The following is a 22,746-nucleotide window of genomic DNA, read 5'->3' on the forward strand; positions in this document are numbered from 1 at the left end:
GAATTTATATTGGGTGCAATAACAACCAAGGATGAGATTTAAAGTTAAAAATAACTTTTTACCATAGAGCTTAGACTAGAAGAGTAAAAAGGTAAAAAAGTATTCATAAAAAAAAAAAAATGGTAAAAAAGTCAGTAGACTTATTTAGTTTTTTTTTTTCTTTTTTGGGAGGGATTATTTAGGGTTAAATTTAGTTGTTGGACAAGTAGATTGCTAATCAAATGTTAAGAAAGGGAGAGGTTTGTGGTCTCAAAATTGTACCTTATACAACAAATATGAGACTCACATGAATCCCACTCCAACAAGCATAAAGTGACTTTTTTTTTTTTTTTGGTTTGTTTGTTTTGACATCCATACAAGAGTGATGTTAATATACTCGTTACATACACAAGATATCTCACCTATCGTCTTAATTAATATAAGTTTTCACACCTATATATCCATGATTTTATTAACTCTTCAGCTAAAATGATCATCATATCAGGGGTGGAATTAGAATTTTATGAATGGGAGTCCAAAATAATAATTGTGAGGACACGATTCGTGGCGGACCGTAACGGTGTTGGGTTTGCACGTAAAAGGGCCCAAACAATATCATTTGTAGAGCGTGGGTTTGAAAAGGCTAGACCTTGGTCGTTGGGCAACGGTTTTGTTGGGATTTTCATGGAAGCCCATCCGAAGATGGGTTTGGCCTGAGTGGCTAAGCCTTACACGGATGGGGTGTGAAGATCTATCTCCTCGGAATTGGTCCGAGGAGCGTCTCGTCCTCACCATCCTCCTTTTTATGAGTTCGTTCTCCCCCTTCTCTCTGGTTCCTGGGAAGCCCCCCCTTTGTTAATGCAACGAGCTTCCCTTTTATACTAGTATTTCCTTCCCATTCTTCACCTACGTGTCCGTTTCTCCTTATTCGGGGTGGTTACTCGTCTTGTCAATCCTCACATCAGAGTGGTTGGGAACAGCTGGACAGCACAATATCAGTATGGGTTTGTCAGGCGATGGGCTCCACATTAAGGCGTTGGCAGCCTTCTCCCTTGTGCTTATCTTGTACTGAATTTGTCCTTTTCTTCAGGCCTTTCTGTAAGATGTTGGGCGTAAAGTCGTCCTCGGCCACATCCTTGGACCTTCGAGGAGCTTTCATTGCGCGTCCTTAGCAATAAGGCTCCTCGGCCTGGGCTTGAGCTTCTAATACAAAGTGGGCTGGGACCTCAGATTTTGGGCCCCACAATAACCCCTCAAAATCCTGCTGCCCGGCTTTTTAGTTGGGGAGGAGGGTTTTGGTGACATTAGGCCCACATTATGGCTCGCCCAAATCCAGTACTCCACTATTATTTGTATTTTTTCATTTTCATGGGAGGCGTGTCAAGATAAGGGCCATTCCTTTATTTTTCGTTCACGCAGGGTCCTCTGACATTTTGGTACTCGAGGCGCGCCTTCACGAGGATCTTCAGATCCTACGGCTGAGGATGAAGTTGGAAATTGAGCCAAGTCTGCTTCGTCCGTAGCGTTCCTTGGAAACTTGCATGAATTAAATGCCACCGGTTTACTTCTGTGTATAAATAGGGTAGGGGATCACTCCACTTGCACATGAACTCTCCTGTTCCCTTCAGAATCATATTTTTTCTGTCATACTCACGATCTCCATTTATAGTGCTACTCTGCCTCAAAGCAAGACGTTTGAGGCGTGGATGGGGATGAAGGGCCTCCGCACGCTTCAGAGGCACCGAATCCTCAAGGTGATATGGTACGGACAAGGATGGCACAGATTCAAGCCAGTTCTTCGTTTTGACAGGGGAAAGATGGTATTCCTCCCTCTTTTAGTCAAAATCCGAAGCAGGTTCTGGTCATGCCAGATCTTTGGTATGTCAGAAGAAGGAATTTCCGCCATCAGCGCCGTCTGCCTTGTTGCAGGCAAATTTTTGCGGGGGCTCCTCAGCTTCCGGCTCCCTGCACCTTTTCTTCAACGGTGCAGGCCTCCAGTTGGGTTCTCTGCACCTTTTCTTCAGCGGTGCTAGCCCGAAGCCAGGTGCTCTCTGCACCTTTTCCTCAACGGTGCAAGCCCCACGTTGGGTTCTTTGGCTGCCTGAGTTATGGGCATGTAAAAGTATTGAGGAAGGGTTTTCTTACACAACTCCTCGAAACAGCAGCCAACCTCTCATCTGTGCTTCTTCTTCGGCTTTACCTTCATTCTCTTGTATTTTTTCTTTTTACTCATGTAGTTAGCTTTAGGATAAGCTTATTTCAGCTTTTCATTGTACACTGTACTATTTCTTTGTCTTAATAAAAGATAAGTTTATTTCTTTCTAAATACTTTTCTTTTCTGCAACAACTACTTAGTGCATGAACATTAAATACACGCTCGTCTTTTAAACTTATCGATGTTATCAAGTATCACAATGGTAATTATCAGTAAATTAAACTCTGGAAACTAACCGGAATAACGGCCGAGCACTGAGCGATGCATGCAAAACAAATGATCAAGATCGATGAACTCTGAATAATTCGTCCGAGAGGGTAGCCGAATAGCGAGGGACTTCGATTGTGTTTTTGGGTAATATATTGCACTATATTACATCAATCCCTTTGGTGTTGGGAATCCGAGGGTAGACTGGGGGATCCGTGCAGTTTAGGGATTAACCCAACTGTTAACGGGGAGTCTCCTCGGATGGAATTTAATGTTCAAATAACATAGTTTTTACTTTTATGTACTTGGTTTCCCCATAGGCTTGAGTCCGAGGACCATGCAAGGCCTTGGTTCTGTCCAAAACTTGTAAGATTTCTTTTATGTACTTGGTTTCCCCATAGGCTTGAGTCCGAGGACCATGCAAGGTCTTGGTTCTGTCCAAAACTTAAGATTTCTTTTATGTACTTGGTTTCCCCATAGGCTTGAGTCCGAGGACCATGCAAGGCCTTGGTTCTGTCCAAAACTTGTATTTTTATGTACTTGGTTTCCCCATAGGCTTGAGTCCGAGGACCATGCAAGGCCTTGGTTCTGTCCAAAACTTAAGATTCTTTTATGTACTTGGTTTCCCCATAGGCTTGAGTCCGAGGACCATGCAAGGCCTTGGTTCTGTCCAAAACTTGTGATTTTTATGTACTTGGTTTCCCCATAGGCTTGAGTCCGAGGACCATGCAAGGCCTTGGTTCTGTCCAAAACTTGTAATTTCTTTTATGGTACTTGGTTTCCCCATAGGCTTGAGTCCGAGGACCATGCAAGCCTTGGTTCTGTCCAAAACTTGTAAGATTTCTTTTATGTACTTGGTTTCCCCATAGGCTTGAGTCCGAGGACATGCAAGGCCTTGGTTCTGTCCAAAACTTGTAAGATTTCTTTTATGTACTTGGTTTCCCCATAGGCTTGAGTCCGAGGACCATGCAAGGCCTTGGTTCTGTCCAAAACTTGTGGTTTTTCTTTTATGTACTTGGTTTCCCATAGGCTTGAGTCCGAGGACCATGCAAGGCCTTGGTTCTGTCCAAAACTTGTAAGATTTCTTTTTATGTACTTGGTTTCCCCATAGGCTTGAGTCCGTGGACCATGCAAGGCCTTGGTTCTGTCCAAAACTTATAAGATTTCTTTTATGTACTTGGTTTCCCCATAGGCTTGAGTCCGAGGATCATGCAAGGCCTTGGTTCTGTCCAAAACTTATTTTCTTTTATGTACTTGGTTTCCCCATAGGCTTGAGTCCGAGGACCATGCAAGGCCTTGGTTCTGTCCAAAACTTGTAAGATTTCTTTTATATGTACTTGGTTTCCCCATAGGCTTGAGTCCGAGGACCATGCAAGGCCTTGGTTCTGTCCAAAACTTGTAAGATTTCTTTTATGTACTTGGTTCCCCATAGGCTTGAGTCCGAGGACCATGCAAGGCCTTGGTTCTGTCCAAAACTTGTGTAAGATTTCTTTTATGTACTTGGTTTCCCCATAGGCTTGAGTCCCATGCAAGGCCTTGGTTCTGTCCAAAACTTTGTAAGATTTTTTATGTACTTGGTTTCCCCATAGGCTTGAGGCTTTGGTTCTGTCCAAAACTTGTAAGATTTCTTTATGTACTTGGTTTCCCCATAGGCTTGAGTCCGAGGACCATGCAAGGCCTTGGTTCTGTCCAAAACTTGTAAGATTTCTTTTATGTACTTGGTTTCCCCATAGGCTTGAGTCCGAGGACCATGCAAGGCCTTGGTTCTGTCCAAAACTTGTAGTTTTTCTTTTATGTACTTGGTTTCCCTATAGGCTTGAGTCCGAGGACCATGCAAGGCCTTGGTTCTGTCCAAAACTTGTGGTTTTTCTTTTATGTACTTGGTTTCCCCATAGGCTTGAGTCCGAGGACCATGCAAGGCCTTGGTTTTGTCCAAAACTTGTGGTTTTTCTTTTATGTACTTGGTTTTCCCATAGGCTTGAGTCCGAGGACCATGCAAGGCCTTGGTTCTGTCCAAAACTTGTAAGATTTCTTTTATGTACTTGGTTTCCCCATAGGCTTGAGTCCGAGGACCATGCAATGCCTTGGTTCTGTCCAAAACTTGTAAGATTTCTTTTTTGCTTGTTTATTTTTCGAACGTGAGCCCCTAGACCAGGGCGGGAAGAGCCGGCTTGAGGTCAGAAGCCCTTGGAGCTGTCCGCGCCGTTGGCACTGTAAGGCGTAGCCCCTGGCAGAAATTTATGTCAAGGCAACAACTGCATGTTGCCGGAGATGGAGGAAACTCCGCGAACCTCTGCTTGCTAGAGAGTTGACTCCACCGCCACCTGCGCCAACGCGCAAGCCTTTCCCACAGACGGCGCCAATTGTGAGGACACGATTCGTGGCGGACCGTAACGGTGTTGGGTTCGCACGTAAAAGGGCCCAAACAATATCATTTGTAGAGCGTGGGTTTGAAAAGGCTAGACCTTGGTCGTTGGGCAACGGTTTTGTCGGGATTTTCATGGAAGCCCATCCGAAGATGGGTTTGGCCTGAGTGGCTAAGCCTTACACAGATGGGGTGTGAAGATCTATCTCCTCGGAATTGGTCCGAGGAGCGTCTCGTCCTCACCATCCTCCTTTTTATGAGTTCGTTCTCCCCCTTCTCTCTAGTTCCTGGGAAGCCCCCCCTTTGTTAATGCAACGAGCTTCCCTTTTATACTAGTATTTCCTTCCCATTCTTCACCTACGTGTCCGTTTCTCCTTGTTCGGGGTGGTTACTCGTCTTGTCAATCCTCACATCAGAGTGGTTGGGAACAGCTGGACAGCACAATATCAGTATGGGTTTGTCAGGCGATGGGCTCCACATTAAGGCGTTGGCAGCCTTCTCCCTTGTGCTTATCTTGTACTGAATTTGTCCTTTTCTTCAGGCCTTTCTGTAAGATGTTGGGCGTAAAGTCGTCCTCGGCCACATCCTTGGACCTTCGAGGAGCTTTCATTGCGCGTCCTTAGCAGTAAGGCTCCTCGGCCTGGGCTTGGGCTTCTAATACAAAGTGGGCTGGGACCTGAGATTTCGGGCCCCATAATAATAAATATAAAATTGAACCAATTTAATAGTGTCATACAAGAAATATGAAAAGTTTGGGGGCTAATCATTTTTTTTTTTGAAAATTTTAGATAAATTTAGGGGTAAAAATCTAATATTTAAGAAGTCTGGGCGGCCAACCATATATTTGAAAATTTTAGAAAACTTTAGGGGTAATTGTATAGATTTAGAAAAGTTTGGGGGGCCTACCCTTCTAAGTGAGTCCACCCCTGCATCATATATATGCTCACTGAATTGAATGAAAGAGGACTAAGAAAAGGTTTACAATAATATATTTTCTTTTGCTGAATAAGAAAAGGTTCATAGTGTAATTTGGAAAGTTCACGCTCTAGAACAAAACAAATCAATTCCAAAGTTAGAAGGCTAGATTTATAAGTTAACAAAATATATGCTTTCTACTATTGTGGCAAATCTTAAGAAAATCCATTCCCATTGCTCATTAGCCTTTCCATCTACCCTCAAATGAGTTTAAAGATATTTTTATATATTTTTAGATAAATAAATAACAAAAAAAGAAGAAGGTGAGATTCGAACTACAGACATGAAACATTACCCAAAAAAAAAAAAAAATGTCACTGTTATTAGACTATTGCTCAAAGCCATACAAGTTCAAGGTCTTGGAGTCATATTTTTGTACATACATTTCGAGAGAGAGAGAAAAAAAATTTCATTCCCATAATTTTTTTTTTTTTTGGTTAAAAGACGATTTCATAAAACTCAACACATTACATCTAGATCAGTACATAATTTGTTAAAGAAAACACCATTACAATCATCCTCCAAAGCCTTAGCTAAGTCCACAAGCGGACTTGAAAACAAAATGTATTCTAGTTCTTGGTCAGCTCCTAGTTTAGCCATCAGATCCGCGTATCGGTTAGCTTGGCAGTAGCAATGCTTTAACTAAACTTGGTGAAATCTGATCATCAACTACCCTCAATTGCCCAAAATGGGAGATATAATCTGATTTACATAAGCAGAATTTTTCATGACATCCACAATCACTTTGACATCTATCTCAACAATAAGACAAGAGATATTCAATCTACTACACAACAAAAGACCATCCCTCAGCCCCCACAATTCAGCAGCAAAACTATTAGTTGCTCCTATATGCCTAGTGAATCCTGCAACCCAATTCCCATGCTCATCCCTCACTACCCCTCCACATCCCGCCCGCTCCATACACCGAATAACCGAGCCATCAGTGTTCAATTTTTTCCACCCTATGGTCGGTTTCTCCCACCTGATTCTCTTGCTAACTCTTCGAACTGGGTTACATGGAGATGAAACACAATAGTCTCCCTATACAGGTTCAGATTTGGGCTCTTCCTATTGAATACAAAAGAGTTCCTGCTCTTCCAAATGCACCACACAGCAAAGTTAAACATGATTCTCCAAGGTGGCTTCCCTTGAATAAGACTACATCTCACTTTCCTATTATTATGCAGCCACTTATGCATCCTCCAAAAATCACTATTATTTCCCTTCACACCTGGCTGACTTCATATTTGCTTTACCCTTGGACAATCTCTAAGGGCATGTAATATGGTTTCTGGATCTCTTTGGCACACAGGACACCCTTCATCATCCACAAATCCACTTCTAGCAAGGCAAGTTTTAACTCCTATACTATTATGAAAACATCTCCATAGGAAAGTCTTAATTTTAGGGAGTGTATCTAATTTCCAAATCCAACCAGCATTTATACTTCCCACATCCTCCACATCAACCACCTCTCTAGCAAAGGAATAGGCACTTTTGAGGTCAAAACAACCCCTAGCATTACCTCTCCATCCTAACCTGTCCTTTCCTCCATTCCCTAAGGAAATAGGAATGACTTAAATGATCGATTTAATTTCAGGTGTAAGCTCAAAGGGAATTCGATTCCAATCCCAACCTCTACTTACCAAAACATCTTTAATCTTCCATTAGCTTGCTTCACGGGTTAAAGGACCACGAATGAGGCTGCGGATAGGACCTTTACATGTCCAATTGTCCAGCCAAAAGCTGAGGGTACTGCCTCTATGAACCACCCACATGATGTCTTTGTTAAATGTTTCCCTACCCTTCTTAATGGCTGTCCAAATCTGAGAGCAAGACAGCCTATCCATATTAACAGCATTTAATTTCTTGTTGCTACAATATTTTCTTTTTAGCATTCCCATAAATAAGAGCATTAGTATTGATGGTGCTAAAAAACTATATTGATATTTTTAATACCACAAAATACCAAAATGTGGCTACATTGATGGAGCTAAAGTTATACTCTCTCCGTCCCACTTTATTTGTCCTATATTCCATTTTGAGATGTCCCAAAATATTGTCCTGTTTCTAAAAATAAAAGTCATTAATTTACTAATGTTCTTATTATACCCCTATTTTATTAATAATTCAATTTTTTGATAAATTTATTTAAGGGTAGTTTTGGAAACTTATACATTTTTAAAAAGTAGACAAGACAATAAATAATATTTCCTTAAAAAATTTAACTTTTCAAACGGGACAAACAAAATGAGACGGAGGAAGTATTTTTTAAAAATATCCTTACTGATCTCGTAAACAGTATATAAGAACCGCACATAAATGCCAAACGCCAGCCGTGGGCTGACATAAACGCTATCCAAACGAAGGCTAACCATTCAATTCAAAACGACGAAACTTTCTGTTGTGGAGTATTGCATTCATTAGAGAATGAAAGGACACGTTGTATTGCAAGTTTCCAGCACCAACCTAACAAGTGCCGCACGTGATGCACCAGATGCAGAAGCCAACTAACACCTTTTTTTATTTTTATTTTTCCAAAGCAATTACAGATATCTTTTTATTTTATGTATTAGCTCTATTGCTACGAAAGATTATTTTGCTGTAATTTTTAAAAATGTTGTAAAAAATACATTTTTTTTTTTTGTAATTTTGCTAAAGTGATATTACTGTAATTTTAACAATTTGTTACAAATAAAACTTTTTTTTGCCACTTGCTAAAGTGATATGTTTTTTTTTTTTTTTTTTGAGAAACCAGATCAAAGACTTGGGCATTTTATTGAAAAGAACTGACAAAATCAATGAACGTCAAGACTAACTAAAGGAGCAATGTCTGCTGGCACATCATGTAGTCAAACCTGTGACCCAACAATAAGCTTAGCTTTTTTGGCCAAAGCATCAGCTACTAAATTACAACGTCGATTAACAAAAATAAAATCTACAAACTGAAAAACCGTAGAAAGCATGCGTATATCATCCAAAATATTGCCGAAAGTAGCAAATGCACCCGCACCATGTAGAAGGGCATTAATGACAATTGCTGAATCACCTTCAAACACTACTCTAGTAATACCCAGTTCCAGAGCAAACTGGACAGCCTTCAAACATAGAAAATCATATGCTGTGGTTGGTAGACAATCATATTTATTTACATAGACCAACCACTAACTTCATTTTTCTTTCCACCATTTACAACCTTTAAATAAAACACAATATCATATAAAGAAATAAAAATAAAATAGCATTCAATATATTATATCTAATATGAATTATAAAATTAATTCATTTCAAATGAAAAAAAAAGTCTTTTATAATGTTCCAGTAGACTTAGGATGTGGATTATGTTCAATAATACCTAATATTTCCTTGTTAATGAATTCATAGATTTAGTGCCTTGTTTCTTAAAAAAAAAAAAAAAAAAAAAAAAAAAATCATAGATTTAGCGACACAAATTTTTACATTTATTCTCATAATTACTAAAGTGATATGTTCTTATTGGCATATAAGAAAATGAATAATGCTAGAAATACAAACTATTTAAATTTTTTTTTATAAAGTGCTTATGTGGTAAGTGATTATTGATAAATGAAAATGTGATATTAATGATGAGGCTAAATGAAAAACAATAAGAAGTTGGTTATATCAACATTTTGTAAAAACATTGTAAAATAATTTGACTGTAGCATTTCTCTAAAAAAAGTGGTGTTAGTGATGGGTATGTCTGAAAGTATGTTACATCAATCACATTTTATCATTTCTACAAATTATAAAATAAGTTATGAAAAAAGTTATGGTCCTAATATTATTCTAATTTTTATTTTTATTTATTTTTTTCTAGAATTTGGGTGAGCTTGTACCTTCTAGCATGGTAACAAAAGTTTTGTGTTTCTTGAACTTATTTTCCTAGGTAAAGCTGGTGAAAGGACTAATAACCTAACTATAATGCCTAAAAATTGAGTAGGCTTTCAATTCTTGGTGTTTTATGTTGTGAGAATTTGTTGTGACAATAGAGTTTTTTATACCAGTTTATTATGATAGCAAAAGGACAAAAGCTCTAATACCAGTTTGTTCTAATGGAAGCTCATGTCCATGAATAAATCAACACAATATCCAAATAGAACAAACCCAAATGCCTATACCCTTACTTTATGTAAAAGAAAAAAAAATGTAACTATAGTATTATAGCTTAAGAACACCTTGTTTCGTACTGATTTTCAAAATCACGTGTTATAATTATAATTAAATGATTAAATTTATTTTTTTTAACATTTTAAACTTTAGAGATGAAGTGGTAATTTACCATGGTATATAATATACCACATGTTTGATTTTATATATTTTAGATAAGAAAGTGGTATCTCAACCTTTAGTTATATTACTCAAGTCTTTATTTACGAGACATTTCTAAAATTCAATGGACCTATAGTGTGGTAAATTAAACATGGAACCTTTAGGTTTATGTAATGCCCCATACCAATGATCCCATCACCAAATTACCCCTATAGAAGTTATCTATTTTAAACTTTCATAATTTTATAAGGAAAGAAAATAAAATATGTAGCAAACTTAAATTTTTTTTTTTAGAGTGTTTTAACCTATGACGTTCGCTCCTGATAATAATTATTTATCATCAGACCAAGATACCAATAAGTTTTTACTGATGGAGTTGATGAGCTTTCCGTAATGGTTTAGAGCTTCCTCAACATCCTCCTTTTATTGTTATTATTTTTTGTTCTTTACGGGTTTTTTCCCCTTTTTAATGCGATAAAATGGGAGATATTGGTTCAACCCAGAGGAAAACAGAAAAGGGATCGAGAACAAGAAATCTTCATTTTGAAGGAACACTACAGGGACCATCTTTTGTACTTGCTGGTTAATTAAATAGATAAAGTCATAAAACCTCCTCTCTTTTCACCAAAAAAAGAAAAAGAAAAAGAAATATTGGACCTATGAAAGTAAAATAATCTTTTTAATTTACGTTAACACCCTTGATGAAAATTCACATAATTACTCAATTTGTACACGTCTTTTGTCTGTGGAGGGTGCTTAAGGGTTTTTTAAATTCCTATTTGGTCCACATTATAAAATAAAAAAATAAAAAAAAACCCTAATGTAAGATTCTTCAAATCAAAGATATGAAAACATGGGATTGGGAATTAGACAATTCATATATATAAAAAAAAAAAAAGAAAAGAAAAGAAAAAAGATTGCAATTAATGTGGATGGTAATGTCTAAAATAATGTGCAATGCTTTATCTTGTCTACCCATCTCAAGTTGTTTGGTGAAGTCAATGGTATTTTGATTATTCTAGTGAGTGACATAGACAATACAACAGTGATAATTTAAGAATCCTCTAGACTCCTTAAAGATGGTTTTCAACGTAGTTGGTGGCGCACAAGCAACATCACGTGCTCACCTTCTTCTTTTTCTTCTTCTTCTTCATCTTCTTTCTCAATTTCGAAATCAACGAAAGTAACTCCGTTTAAAAAAGCCAAACCCCACAACTCAAATTTAAAGACTATATATATGTATAACTAACACCAAATTTATTTTCTCATACACAAAACTAAGTATCCAAAGTAGTGTTACCAAAATCAAAGAAAGTAGTTTTGAAATTCGATAATGGCCACCCAAAACCTTGGAAAGAAGACTGCGTGTGTTGTGGGCGGCACTGGGTTCGTCGCTTCTTTGCTTGTTAAGCTTTTGCTTCAGAAAGGCTATGCCGTCAATACCACTGTTAGAGACCCTGGTAAGTCTTCTTTTTTCTTTTTTTTTTTCTTTTTTTTTTTAAATAAAAAATAATTTTATCACTTTTTATTTATTTATTTTGCATACCCTGACTCTCATGTGTTCTCTGTATTTAATTTGATTTAATTTTTTAATATTTTAAATATACACTTTTTGTCTTCTACAACCTACACACCACCTGTTTGTGATTGCATTGGTCCCTTTACTATTGCATATTTACATTTTACATATATTTACCTGCATGTGAGTAATTTGTATTTGCTTCCCATGCTATTTGCATATTGTTGCGCTTGCACCCTAATAGTTTCTATCCTCTATTTTTTTAAAATTTTATTTTTGTGAACAAAAAATGGGAAAAGGGTGACTTAAGTTGGTATCTTACACTTGAAAATGTGACCAGAGTGACATTTTATCTATTGGCCTGAGTTTGAAAGAGCCAAAGATCCAGATAAGTCATAGTTTTGCACAATTGCACCTAGTCTTTTAGGGCCTATTTGGTAGGGTATTTTAAGCAACTTTTTGAGTATTTTAAACACATTTACACATATTTTCACTCGCATGTATATCAAAAACACCAAAACAACATTACTCAAACTTCTCTACCAAATACCCCCTTAGTTTCTATACTTGGGACTTGGATTTTAGCTTAAATTATTTCGAGCAATTTTTTGTGGAAATGATTTTTTGTTGAAAATGTTGCTACCAACTCTTAAACCAATCATAATTATCACTTTAATAACTTGTGAAATAAGTTACAAACTCTTAAAATATCAACCTGTTGAGATAGCTGCTAGAAGTTGAAAGAGTGACAAAGTTGATGGGTGGAAGTTGAGGGACGAATGGAAAAGGCTTTTTGGCCTTTTTTTTGTTTTTGGTTTTTTTTTTTGGCAAAAAATCTAACTTTTAGATACACATTTAATGCGAAAATTACTAAAAACTATATTTTCAGATAATCACTATATAAATAAGCTACTGAAAATTGCGGATACCTAAACAGACAAGTCATTCTGTCTACCTACCATAACCGCACAAAAATAAATTAGATAAAACGGCACTTTCATAAATATATATGCAGATCAAAGGTTTTTTCTTAAGCAATATGGAAATTAAAGTTAAAGGTTCACATTTTTCCAGATGGTATAGAAAAATTTTCATATAAAAAAAAAAATTTGATGGTGACTTTTACTCACCATAAAAAAAAAGAAAAAAAAGAAAGATGTTTAGAGGATGTCACATCATTTATATAAAGAGAGAGTTTAAAGACATAAAAAATTGACATTTTTTGACGCGAAAAATTGTTAATGGTAAAGAAGAAAAATAATATTAGCGATAAATCTAAATAAAAACCAAGAAAAGTTGCCAACTTAATTGTGTGTGATACAAAGTAAATTGGTTGGTCCGTTGAAAATTGAGATGAATTGCTTAAGACTTGAAACCTACTCTCAAAAATAATTTTATATATATATATATATATATATATATATATATATATAGATTAGGTGCAATAACTAGATTTCAATCCGATACACAGCAAGCGGTGGGGCTTTTGAAGATTGAGATGAGTTGCCCAAGACCTCAAGTGTCGTACTCTCAAAAAGTTACAAAATAATTGAAGAACATTTAAATTGATGAGAATTTAGACTACAAGGACCCGGTTGTTGGCAAATTTGTGGTTCTAAATCAAATCATCAAATCAACAAAATGCATCATAATATAATCTCACAACACCAACAGGCTAATGTATGTAGGACCCTAATAAGGGTAAGATCATGCTACAGTTGAACTCATCTGAGGTCTAAGGATATTAGAGTCACACTCAAGTAGGGCCCATACCAATTCAGCCAAAAGAAAAAGAAATAGTATCATCAAACAGTAATATATATATATATATATATATATATAAATATAAATAAAGATATTATTTTTTTTATCTTATAATAATTACATGTAAAATTATGAGAGATCATAATTTTACACGCTATTATTTTATTATAAATTTTTAATTGAGTTTAAATAATATTCTATATTTAAATCTTCCATTAAATTTTTTTAATTTATATTTTCTTTAAATAGTATAATATATAGTGTAAGGACACAATTCTCTGGCGGCCCAATAAGGATGTTGGGCTCGCACATGAAAGATTCCTCACAATATGATTTGTAGAGAGTGGGCTTGAAAAGCTAGCCGCTGGTCACGGGGCGATGTCCGATCCTGGTTTTAGAGGAATTCAGGTAGAAAAAGGAGTTGGGCCTGAACATTTAAGCCCTAAGACGTCGCACCCTATGGGATGGGACTCCTCGGAGTTGATCCGAGGACCATTGAGGCCTAACCCCGGTTATCCAACGACGGACTTTCTTCAGTGAAGTCCGGTGTTGTTGAGATGTTCTCCCCCATGTGATCCTTCTTTTTCGGAGGTGGGATGGGATCCCCCACTAGATTTACTTACTTTCTTCTTTTATACTCGTCCGTGTTGATTGTCCTTCGTCCACGTGTAGGGTCAATCTATACAAGACTGATATTTGTCCCATCAGTCTAATCCCAGAATTGTTGGGTATGGTTGATAAGGCTGCAGAGTACGGCTCTGTCATGTGTTGGGTCTTATCTGGAAGGGTAGTAAGGATAACTTCCCCAAGATATTTTGGATCTCCTTACAAATTCGTCCCTATACCTGTTTTACCCCTTTATTCCGGTGGGATTCAGGATCTGCCGAGGACTGAACCGTCCTCGACTGCCTCTCAAAAATTGTTTTGTGCTCTGTATTGTAGAGCTTGGGCCACAGCTCTCCTCGGATTGGGCCTTCGGACTTCCCAGGAGCAATTGGGCTTGGCCCTTAAATTATTGGGCCCCACAATAGCCCCTCAAAACCCTTCTATCCGACTTCCGGGTTGGAAAGGAGGGTTTTGGCAAACCCGGGCCCTTAATATGGCTTGTTTGGTTCAACCCCGCATTTATGTGAGCGGTTTTCCACCTATCCAGGAAGTTAGCCGGTTTTCAAGGGATTCCGTTTAATCTGCTCGTGATCTACTCCTGCCGCTTGGCTGTCCCAGACGCGCCCTTAATGAATCCTCTTTACGAGGCTCATTTATATCCGGCGGCTCATCTGATAAGGCGGGGAAATGGAACGGACGCCTCTTTTTTCTTCAGATTCCTTTGGGAAACTTGAATGCATTTAATACCTTCCGTTTTGCCCTTCCTATAAGAAGGCAAGCAGAAGGCCATCACTTTCGTGCAGACTCCTCTCCTTCCCTCTGAGATCTGAAACCCGTAGCCTCCTTTAGCGCCTGCTTAGCCCGTTTGTTATACACCATATCAGTACACGCCTACTATAACGAACGATGAAGGAACCATGCCCCTCCTCAAAACACCATGTTCCGATAAAGCTTGAAATGACTCGATCGGGGCAAGGATGGCGCAGACTTAAGATCTGTCCCGCCTCTCTTTCAGCCAAAATCCGAAGCAGGGGCTCGTCATGTCGAATTCTCGGCGTGACTGAGTCGAGAACACCCAATATCAGCACCACTCGGCTCCTCACGAGCGTACCTAACATGGCACCAGTGTGTTAGGAGTCAGGGCTGAGGCAGGGGCGAAGTGCTTCTGCTTCTCCCTCTCTTTGCTCACTGGTACCCTCCTCCGTCTTCCTCTTATAGTCTTCCCAGCACCAGTTCCGCCCTGGTGCTGTCCTTCTCCCTCTTTTGCTCCTCTCTTTGTCTTTTCATTTCTCCCACTCTTCTTCTCCTCCTTCTCTTACTCATGTCCTCCATCTTCTTCATTCATCTCCTCCATCTTCTTCATTGATTTCTTCCTTACTATTTCCTTCTTCTTCGTTCTTTTTTTCTTTGAAGTGAGTTCTTCTCTTAGTATGAGCAACAATGAGGCAGAGATTGGAGAGACTTTGAAGACAAGTTTAAAAGGCGCTTGACCGTTTGCTTATCTGTACTGTGGATGTTAGTACTGCTTCGGCAGCCCCTCTTTTGTATAGGCTTGTTGAAGCCTCTTTTTGTACATTGTAATAATTTTTCATATTAATAAAACTTGTTTCTATTTCACTTTGCATGTTCTGTCTCTTTGTTTTTATAAATTTGTAAGCGCCGCTCGGCACAATCATATAGCATCTAAATCAATGACGACTAAGACCAAAATACTTAATAATAAAAAGATGTTGCCATAACTTTAATGGAAGTGCTTGGCATAATAAGGCAGACCAATAAAAAGTAATACTTAACCCCCTTGGCTTGGGTCCGAGGACCATGCAAGGCCTTGGTTCTGTCCAAAACTTGTAATAATAATAATTTTTTTGTACTTGGTTTCCCCATAGGCTTGAGTCCGAGGACCATACAAGGCCTTGGTTCTGTCCAAAACTTGTAATAATAATAATTTTTTGTACTTGGTTTCCCCATAGGCTTGAGTCCGAGGACCATACAAGGACTTGGTTCTGTCCAAAACTTGTAATAATAATAACTTTTTTGTACTTGGTTTCCCCATAGGCTTGAGTCCGAGGACCATACAAGGCCTTGGTTCTGTCCAAAACTTTATATAATAATAATTTCTTGTACTTGGTTTCCCCATAGGCTTGAGTCCGAGGACCATACAAGGCCTTGGTTCTGTCCAAAACTTGATGCCCTCCCTTTTTCTTTTTGCACCTGTCTTTCCTCAGGTGTCTCATAAGTTGCCGAGCAGGAAGTTGTCCTCGGTAACGGTTATTCCTTGGTGTGGGCCATAGTCCGTGGGCTTCCATGCAGAACGGGCCTGGGCCGCGAATTTATTAGGTCCACAGATTTAGAGGCATTTCCGTAGTCTTTGATCACGCGGTACTTTTTGGCGTCCCAGTATTCGAGGTGCGCCTTCACGAGGCTCCTTTAATCTCAGGGTTGCAGACGGCATTGGAAATCGAGCCGGAGACATTTTGTCTGTAGCGTTCCTTGGGACGCTGCGTGAATTAAATGCCATCACCTCATCTTTTAAATAAATAGGAGAGAAAGTTGCTTTATCTTCGCACGAATTCTTCAGTCTCCTCTCTTAGTACATCATGTTTGAGGCGAGGACTGGGGCAAAGGAGCTCTCTCCGCCACAAAAGCACCGTGTCTTCCTGAGACTCCAGATAGTGAGGTACGGGCCAAGGAGGCGTAGACTCAAGAGAATATTTCAATTCGAGAGAGGGGAAAGGATGTTTCTCCTTCTTTTAGTCAAAATCCGAAGCAGGTTCTGGTCATGCCAGATTTTTGGTATGCCCGAAGAAGGAATTTCCGCCATCAGCGCCGTCTGCCTTGTAGCAGGCAAATTTCTGCGGGGGCTTCCCAACTTCCGGCTCCCTGCATCTTTTCTGTAGATGGTGTTAGCCTGAGGTCAGGTTCTTTGGCTGCCTGAGTTATGGGCATGTAGAAGCGTCGAGGAATAGTTTCCTTAGACGACATCTTGGAACAGTAGCCAACCTCTCCTCTGAGATATCTCCTCGGCATCATCTTTACTCTTTTGTACTTTTCTTTTGCTTACGCAGTTAACTCTAATGTAAGCTGGTTTCAGCTTTTATTGTACACTGTACTGTTCTTTTGTCTTAATAAAAGATGTGTTTATTTCTTTATACATATTATTATTTTTTTTTTTGCAACAACCACTTTGGGTCTGAATATTAAGTCTAAGCATGCCTTTAACAATATTCTGGACGGAAGAACACTTTAATATAAACCCTTATTAGTTTAAACTCGCAAATATTATCAAGTATAACAATGGTAATCCTCAATAGATTGAATTCATGGAACTAACCGAGATAGCTGCTGAGCGCTGCGTGATGCACGCTAGACGAATATCCGAGAGAGCAGCCGAGCAGCGATGGACTTGGATCGTGCCCTTGGGGTAACATACTGTGCCGTATCGTATCAGCCCCTTTGGCACTGGGGATCTGAGGGTAGACCGGGGAACCCGTGCAATTAAAGATTGACCCAACTGTTAACGAGAAGTTCTCTTCGGATGGATTTTGAGGTTTATATGCCATAGTAGTTTCTTTCTCTTCTTTTTTTTTATAGTTGGTTTCCCCATAGGCTTGAATCCGTGGACCATGCGAGGTCTTGGTTCTGTCCAAAACTTGTGATCTTTTTCATGTACTTGGTTTCCCCATAGGCTTGAGTCCGAGGACCATGCAAGGCCTTGGTTCTGTCCAAAACTTATGATCTTTTTATGTACTTGGTTTCCCCATAGGCTTGAGTCCGAGGACCATGCAAGCCTTGGTTCTGTTCCAAAACTTAATCTCTTATGTGACTTGGTTTTCCCCCATAGGCATTGAGTCGAGGACCATGCGAAGGCCCTTGGTTCTGTCCAAAACTGCTATGATCTTTTATGGTACTTTGGTTTTCCCATAGGCTTGAAGTCGCTGGACCATGCAAGGCCTTGGTTCTGTCCAAAACTTTATGATCTTTAGTGTACTTGGTTTCCCCATAGGCTTGAGTCCGAGGACAGCAGGCCTTGTTCTGTCCAAAACTATATGATCATTTTTATTACTTGGTTTTTCCCCATAGGCTTGAGTCCGATGGACCATTGCGAGCCTTGGTTCTGTCCAAAAAACTTAATGATCTTTTTATGTACTTGGTTTCCCCAAAGGCTTGAGTCCGTGGACCATGCAAGGCCTTGGTTCTGTCCAAAACTTGTAAGATTTTTTTATGTACTTGGTTTCCCCATAGGCTTGAGTCCGAGGACCATGCAAGCCTTGGTTCTGTCCAAAACTTATGATTTTTTATGTACTTGGTTTCCCCATAGGCTTGAGTCCGAGGACCATGCAAGGCCTTGGTTCTGTCCAAAACTTATGATCTTTTTATGTACTTGGTTTCCCCATAGGCTTGAGTCCGAGGACCATGCAAGGCCTTGGTTCTGTCCAAAACTTATGATCTTTTTATGTACTTGGTTTCCCCATAGGCTTGAGTCCGAGGACCATGCAAGGCCTTGGTTCTGTCCAAAACTTATGATCTTTTTATGTACTTGGTTTCCCCATAGGCTTGAGTCCGAGGACCATGCAAGGCCTTGGTTCTGTCCAAAACTTATGATCTTTTTATGTACTTGGTTTCCCCATAGGCTTGAGTCCGAGGACCATGCAAGGCCTTGGTTCTGTCCAAAACTTATGATCTTTTTACGTACTTGGTTTCCCCATAGGCTTGAGTCCGTGGACCATGCAAGGCCTTGGTTCTGTCCAAAACTTATGATCTTTTTATGTACTTGGTTTCCCCATAGGCTTGAGTCCGAGGACCATGCAAGGCCTTGGTTCTGTCCAAAACTTATGATCTTTTTACTTGTTTTATTTTTCAACCACCAGCCCCTACACCAAGGCGGGGACAGTTGGCCTGAGGCTGGAAGCCCCTAGAGACGCCCGCGCCCTTAGCACTGCGAGGAGTAGCCCCTAGCAGAAGCTTACGTCGGAGCAACAACTATATGTCGCCGGAGACGGAGGAGATCCCAGAAATTTCTGCTTGGCGTGTGAGTTGATTCCATCGCCACCTGCGCCAGCGCGCAAGCTTCCCACAGACGGCGTCAATTGTAAGGACACAATTCTCTGGCGGCCCAATAAGGATGTTGGGCTCGCACATGAAAGATCCCTCACAATATGATTTGTAGAGAGTGGGCTTGAAAAGCTAGCCGCTGGTCACGGGGCGATGTCCGATCCTGGTTTTAGAGGAATTCAGGTAGAAAAAGGAGTTGGGCCTGAACATTTAAGCCCTAAGACGTCGCACCCTATGGGATGGGACTCCTCGGAGTTGATCCGAGGACCATTGAGGCCTTACCCCGGTTATCCAACGACGGACTTTCTTCAGTGAAGTCCGGTGTTGTTGAGATGTTCTCCCCCATGTGATCTTTCTTTTCTTAGGTGGGATGGGGTCCCCTTCAGATTTATTTACTTTCTTCTTTTATACTCGTCCGTGTTCATTGTCCTTCGTCCACGTGTAGGGTCAATCTTTACAAGACTGATATTTGTCCCATCAGTCTAATCCCAGAATTGTTGGGTATGGTTGATAAGGCTGCAGAGTACGGCTCTGTCATGTGTTGGGTCTTATCTGGAAGGGTAGTAAGGATAACTTCCCCAAGATATTTTGGATCTCCTTACAAATTCGTCCCTATACCTGTTTTACCCCTTTATTCCGGTGGGATTCAGGATCTGCCGAGGACTGAACCGTCCTCGGTTGCCTCCCAAAAATTGTTTTGTGCTCTGTATTGTAGAGCTTGGGCCACAGCTCTCCTCGGATTGGGCCTTCGGACTTCCCAGGAGCAATTGGGCTTGGCCCTTAAATTATTGGGCCCCACATATAGTTTCATATACAAATAGTCAAATACAATCATAATAAATATATAGTTTCATTTTTTTTTCCTTTTTTGGTCTAAATATTAAGACCAAAAACAGAAAAAGAAAAAAAAATTTTATTAAATTTTCCCATGCATTACTCGGGTTACCAACAAGTTACTAAGTAAAAGTAAATAATTTTTATTTTACTACAAGATTTGAGGGATCTACAATAAATTTGTACTTTTTGGCCAATTTGTCTCTACCATAGATAATTGGCTTAGCATGAATATGCCTCTTCATAAATCATAGTATCTTTAACAAGGTGCATTATGTTTTAAATTATAGATGAGAATGAACTTTATTAATCAAGTATTTTAATGCGCAGAAAATAAGAGAAAGATCTCTCACCTCATAGAACTACAAGGTTTGGGGGACCTAAAAATTTTTGGAGCAGATCTAACAGATGAAGTAAGCTTCGATGCTCCTATAGCAGGATGTGACCTTGTTTTCCACATTGCTACACCAGTTAACTTTGCTTCACAAGATCCGGAGGTAAAAAAAAAATAAAGAAATGCATCAGTAATTTCAGTAATGTCACAGTTTTTGAATTTTTAATGACAAAGTTAGCTAATTTTGTGACATGTATAGAATGATATGATAAAGCCAGCAATCCAAGGGGTACATAATGTGTTGAAAGCATGTGTGAGAGCAAAAACTGTTAAGCGTGTCATTTTGACATCCTCAGCAGCTGCTGTAACAATCAACAAGCTCAATGGGACAGGTTTAGTCATGGATGAAAGCAAATGGACTGATGTTGAGTTTTTGAGTACTGAGAAGCCACCTACTTGGGTAATCACCGAATTACATCAAATCATTAAGGATAAATGTTTTCTCTTAAGCTCTAGCAAGAAAAAAGGCCTATGTCAAAGCAATTTTAACAAAAAGATTTAAGTATTTTCTGAATTAATTTTCAGGGTTATCCTGCCTCCAAGACATTAGCTGAGAAAGCAGCTTGGAAATTTGCTGAAGAAAATAATATTGATCTCATTACTGTGATCCCTACTCTCATGGCTGGTGCATCTCTCACTCCAGACGTCCCTAGCAGTATTGGTCTAGCAATGTCTTTAATTACAGGTATAAATAAGCTGGACTACATAATATGTTGCAATTTCCACTTTAGGCCGTGCAGCTGGAACAAAAAATTGCTTGCACCATACCTGAATTGACAGATTAGTGTTTCAATGGCTTTTTTTGACTATTTTGCAGGAACTGAATTCCTCATAAATGCATTGAAAGGTATGCAAATGCTGTCAGGTTCAATATCTATCACACACGTGGAGGATGTTTGCCGGGCTCATATATTTTTGGCTGAGAAAGAATCTGCTTCTGGCCGATACATATGCTGTGGTATCAATTCCAGTGTTCCTGAGCTTGCGAAGTTCCTCAATAAAAGATATCCTCAGTACAAAGTCCCAACTGAGTAAGCTTCTAATCTAATTAATCAAGGCACATAGTCTTTCAAATTAGCAAATCGGTTAATAAAAAAGGTCGTATGCGTAACGGTCCTGCTTGAAATAAAAGTCAAAACTGCTACCAAATAAATGAGGTTGAAGCAATGTAGAATAAATACAAAGCCAAATTTGGTGGCGACATTGCTTCAAATGAGCCATTAGCTTGTAGAAGAATTGAATCGGTTACTGAATTATTTCAATTATGGTTTTGAGATATATCTCTCACTTTCTTCAGTGGTGAAGTGTTGTTTGACTTGTGTCATTTGGAAATTGCAGTTTTGGAGATTTCCCCTCTAAGGCCAAGCTGACCTTATCTTCAGACAAACTTATCAAAGAGGGGTTCAGTTTTAAGTATGGGATTGAGGACATTTATGACCAAACTGTGGAGTACTTCAAAGCCAAGGGCCTGCTGCAGATATAAGACCTAATGGATTAGGAGCCTAGTGATGCTCTGGCTTGGTTTTTAGCCCTATTGTGTAATAACATCTAAATTTGCTTGAGTTCAGTATAATAAATGGTTCATTTACCAATAATCTAAAGCAATCAAGCAACTCAGCTGGAAGATGTCAGGAAGCTAAAGCAATTTAGTAAGTACGCTTGAAGACACCAAGCTTTTGAAATACATTGCATCTACTTACCAGCCAAACCAGTGGCAGATAAGCATTTGCTTGGTAAGTGTTGTAGTTTATTTCAAATTGCTTGGACCCATCTCCTCCTAACACATATTTCTATTTCAATTTACTGTAAACCACTAAAACTAGCCTAAATGGGGGGCGTTAAACTTGGAGATATTATTAGGCCCACTAGAGTTGGTCCTCTCAACCAATAAAATGCTACCATCTGGGCAAATGTGACATCATTTTTTTTTTTTCCTTATACTGATTAGGAAGCCAACTAACACACTTACATAGCGGTATTGTCTTATTAGTTGAGAAAACCATTTTAGAAGTCCTTCCCATATATCCAATAATTTCTTGTCAAATTGTCGTATACTTCCTAATTTTTGTGTGACAATAGACAGAGACATGAGACAAAATGACTACTGCCATGGCCAATTCTAGTAGTCAATCTCATCCTATCGGATGGTCCACTAACAAGGAGGCCGAAAAGAGGGTATCAATCGTGCAGCCTGTTCTTTTTGCAACCTTTGACTAAGCTAAGGTCCTCGGTTTTTAGTTGGGCCAGGTCCATGCTAGGTTTTTCATAAGAATAATGTAATATTAATCCCTCTTACCCCACATCATGAGAAGTAATACAGAAAATAAAGTGGTAAACCAACGGGTTTACGGGGATTCGGATGAGTTATCTCTATATATTAAGAAGATAAGAAAATTAATTATTGCCCTTTTGATTTCCAAATATATTTCTAATTTAATTAATTTATCCTTATTCCTAAAACATAAAAAATAGGGTTAAAACGGTAAACAGACAAAAATTAAAAATAAAAAACCTACGGGTAAAAGCTCCCCAATAAATAGTAG

The 22,746-nt window shown here is 39.0% G+C and overlaps 1 protein-coding gene across 1 annotated transcript; it reads left to right on the plus strand.

Annotated features, from left to right (window-relative positions):
* The first annotated feature begins 11,141 nt into the window (after nt 1-11,141).
* On the plus strand, nt 11,142-21,820 carry LOC115972793 (anthocyanidin reductase ((2S)-flavan-3-ol-forming)-like). Its single transcript, XM_031093044.1, has 6 exons — nt 11,142-11,494; nt 20,140-20,306; nt 20,403-20,603; nt 20,729-20,888; nt 21,021-21,234; nt 21,542-21,820. Exons 1-6 carry the CDS (start codon nt 11,368-11,370, stop codon nt 21,684-21,686), a joined length of 1,014 nt encoding a protein of 337 aa, XP_030948904.1. The 5' UTR covers nt 11,142-11,367; the 3' UTR covers nt 21,687-21,820.
* Nucleotides 21,821-22,746: the final 926 nt, after the last annotated feature.

This window comes from Quercus lobata, unplaced genomic scaffold, assembly GCF_001633185.2.
Source record: "Quercus lobata isolate SW786 unplaced genomic scaffold, ValleyOak3.0 Primary Assembly Scq3eQI_73, whole genome shotgun sequence".
Lineage (NCBI taxonomy): Eukaryota > Viridiplantae > Streptophyta > Magnoliopsida > Fagales > Fagaceae > Quercus > Quercus lobata.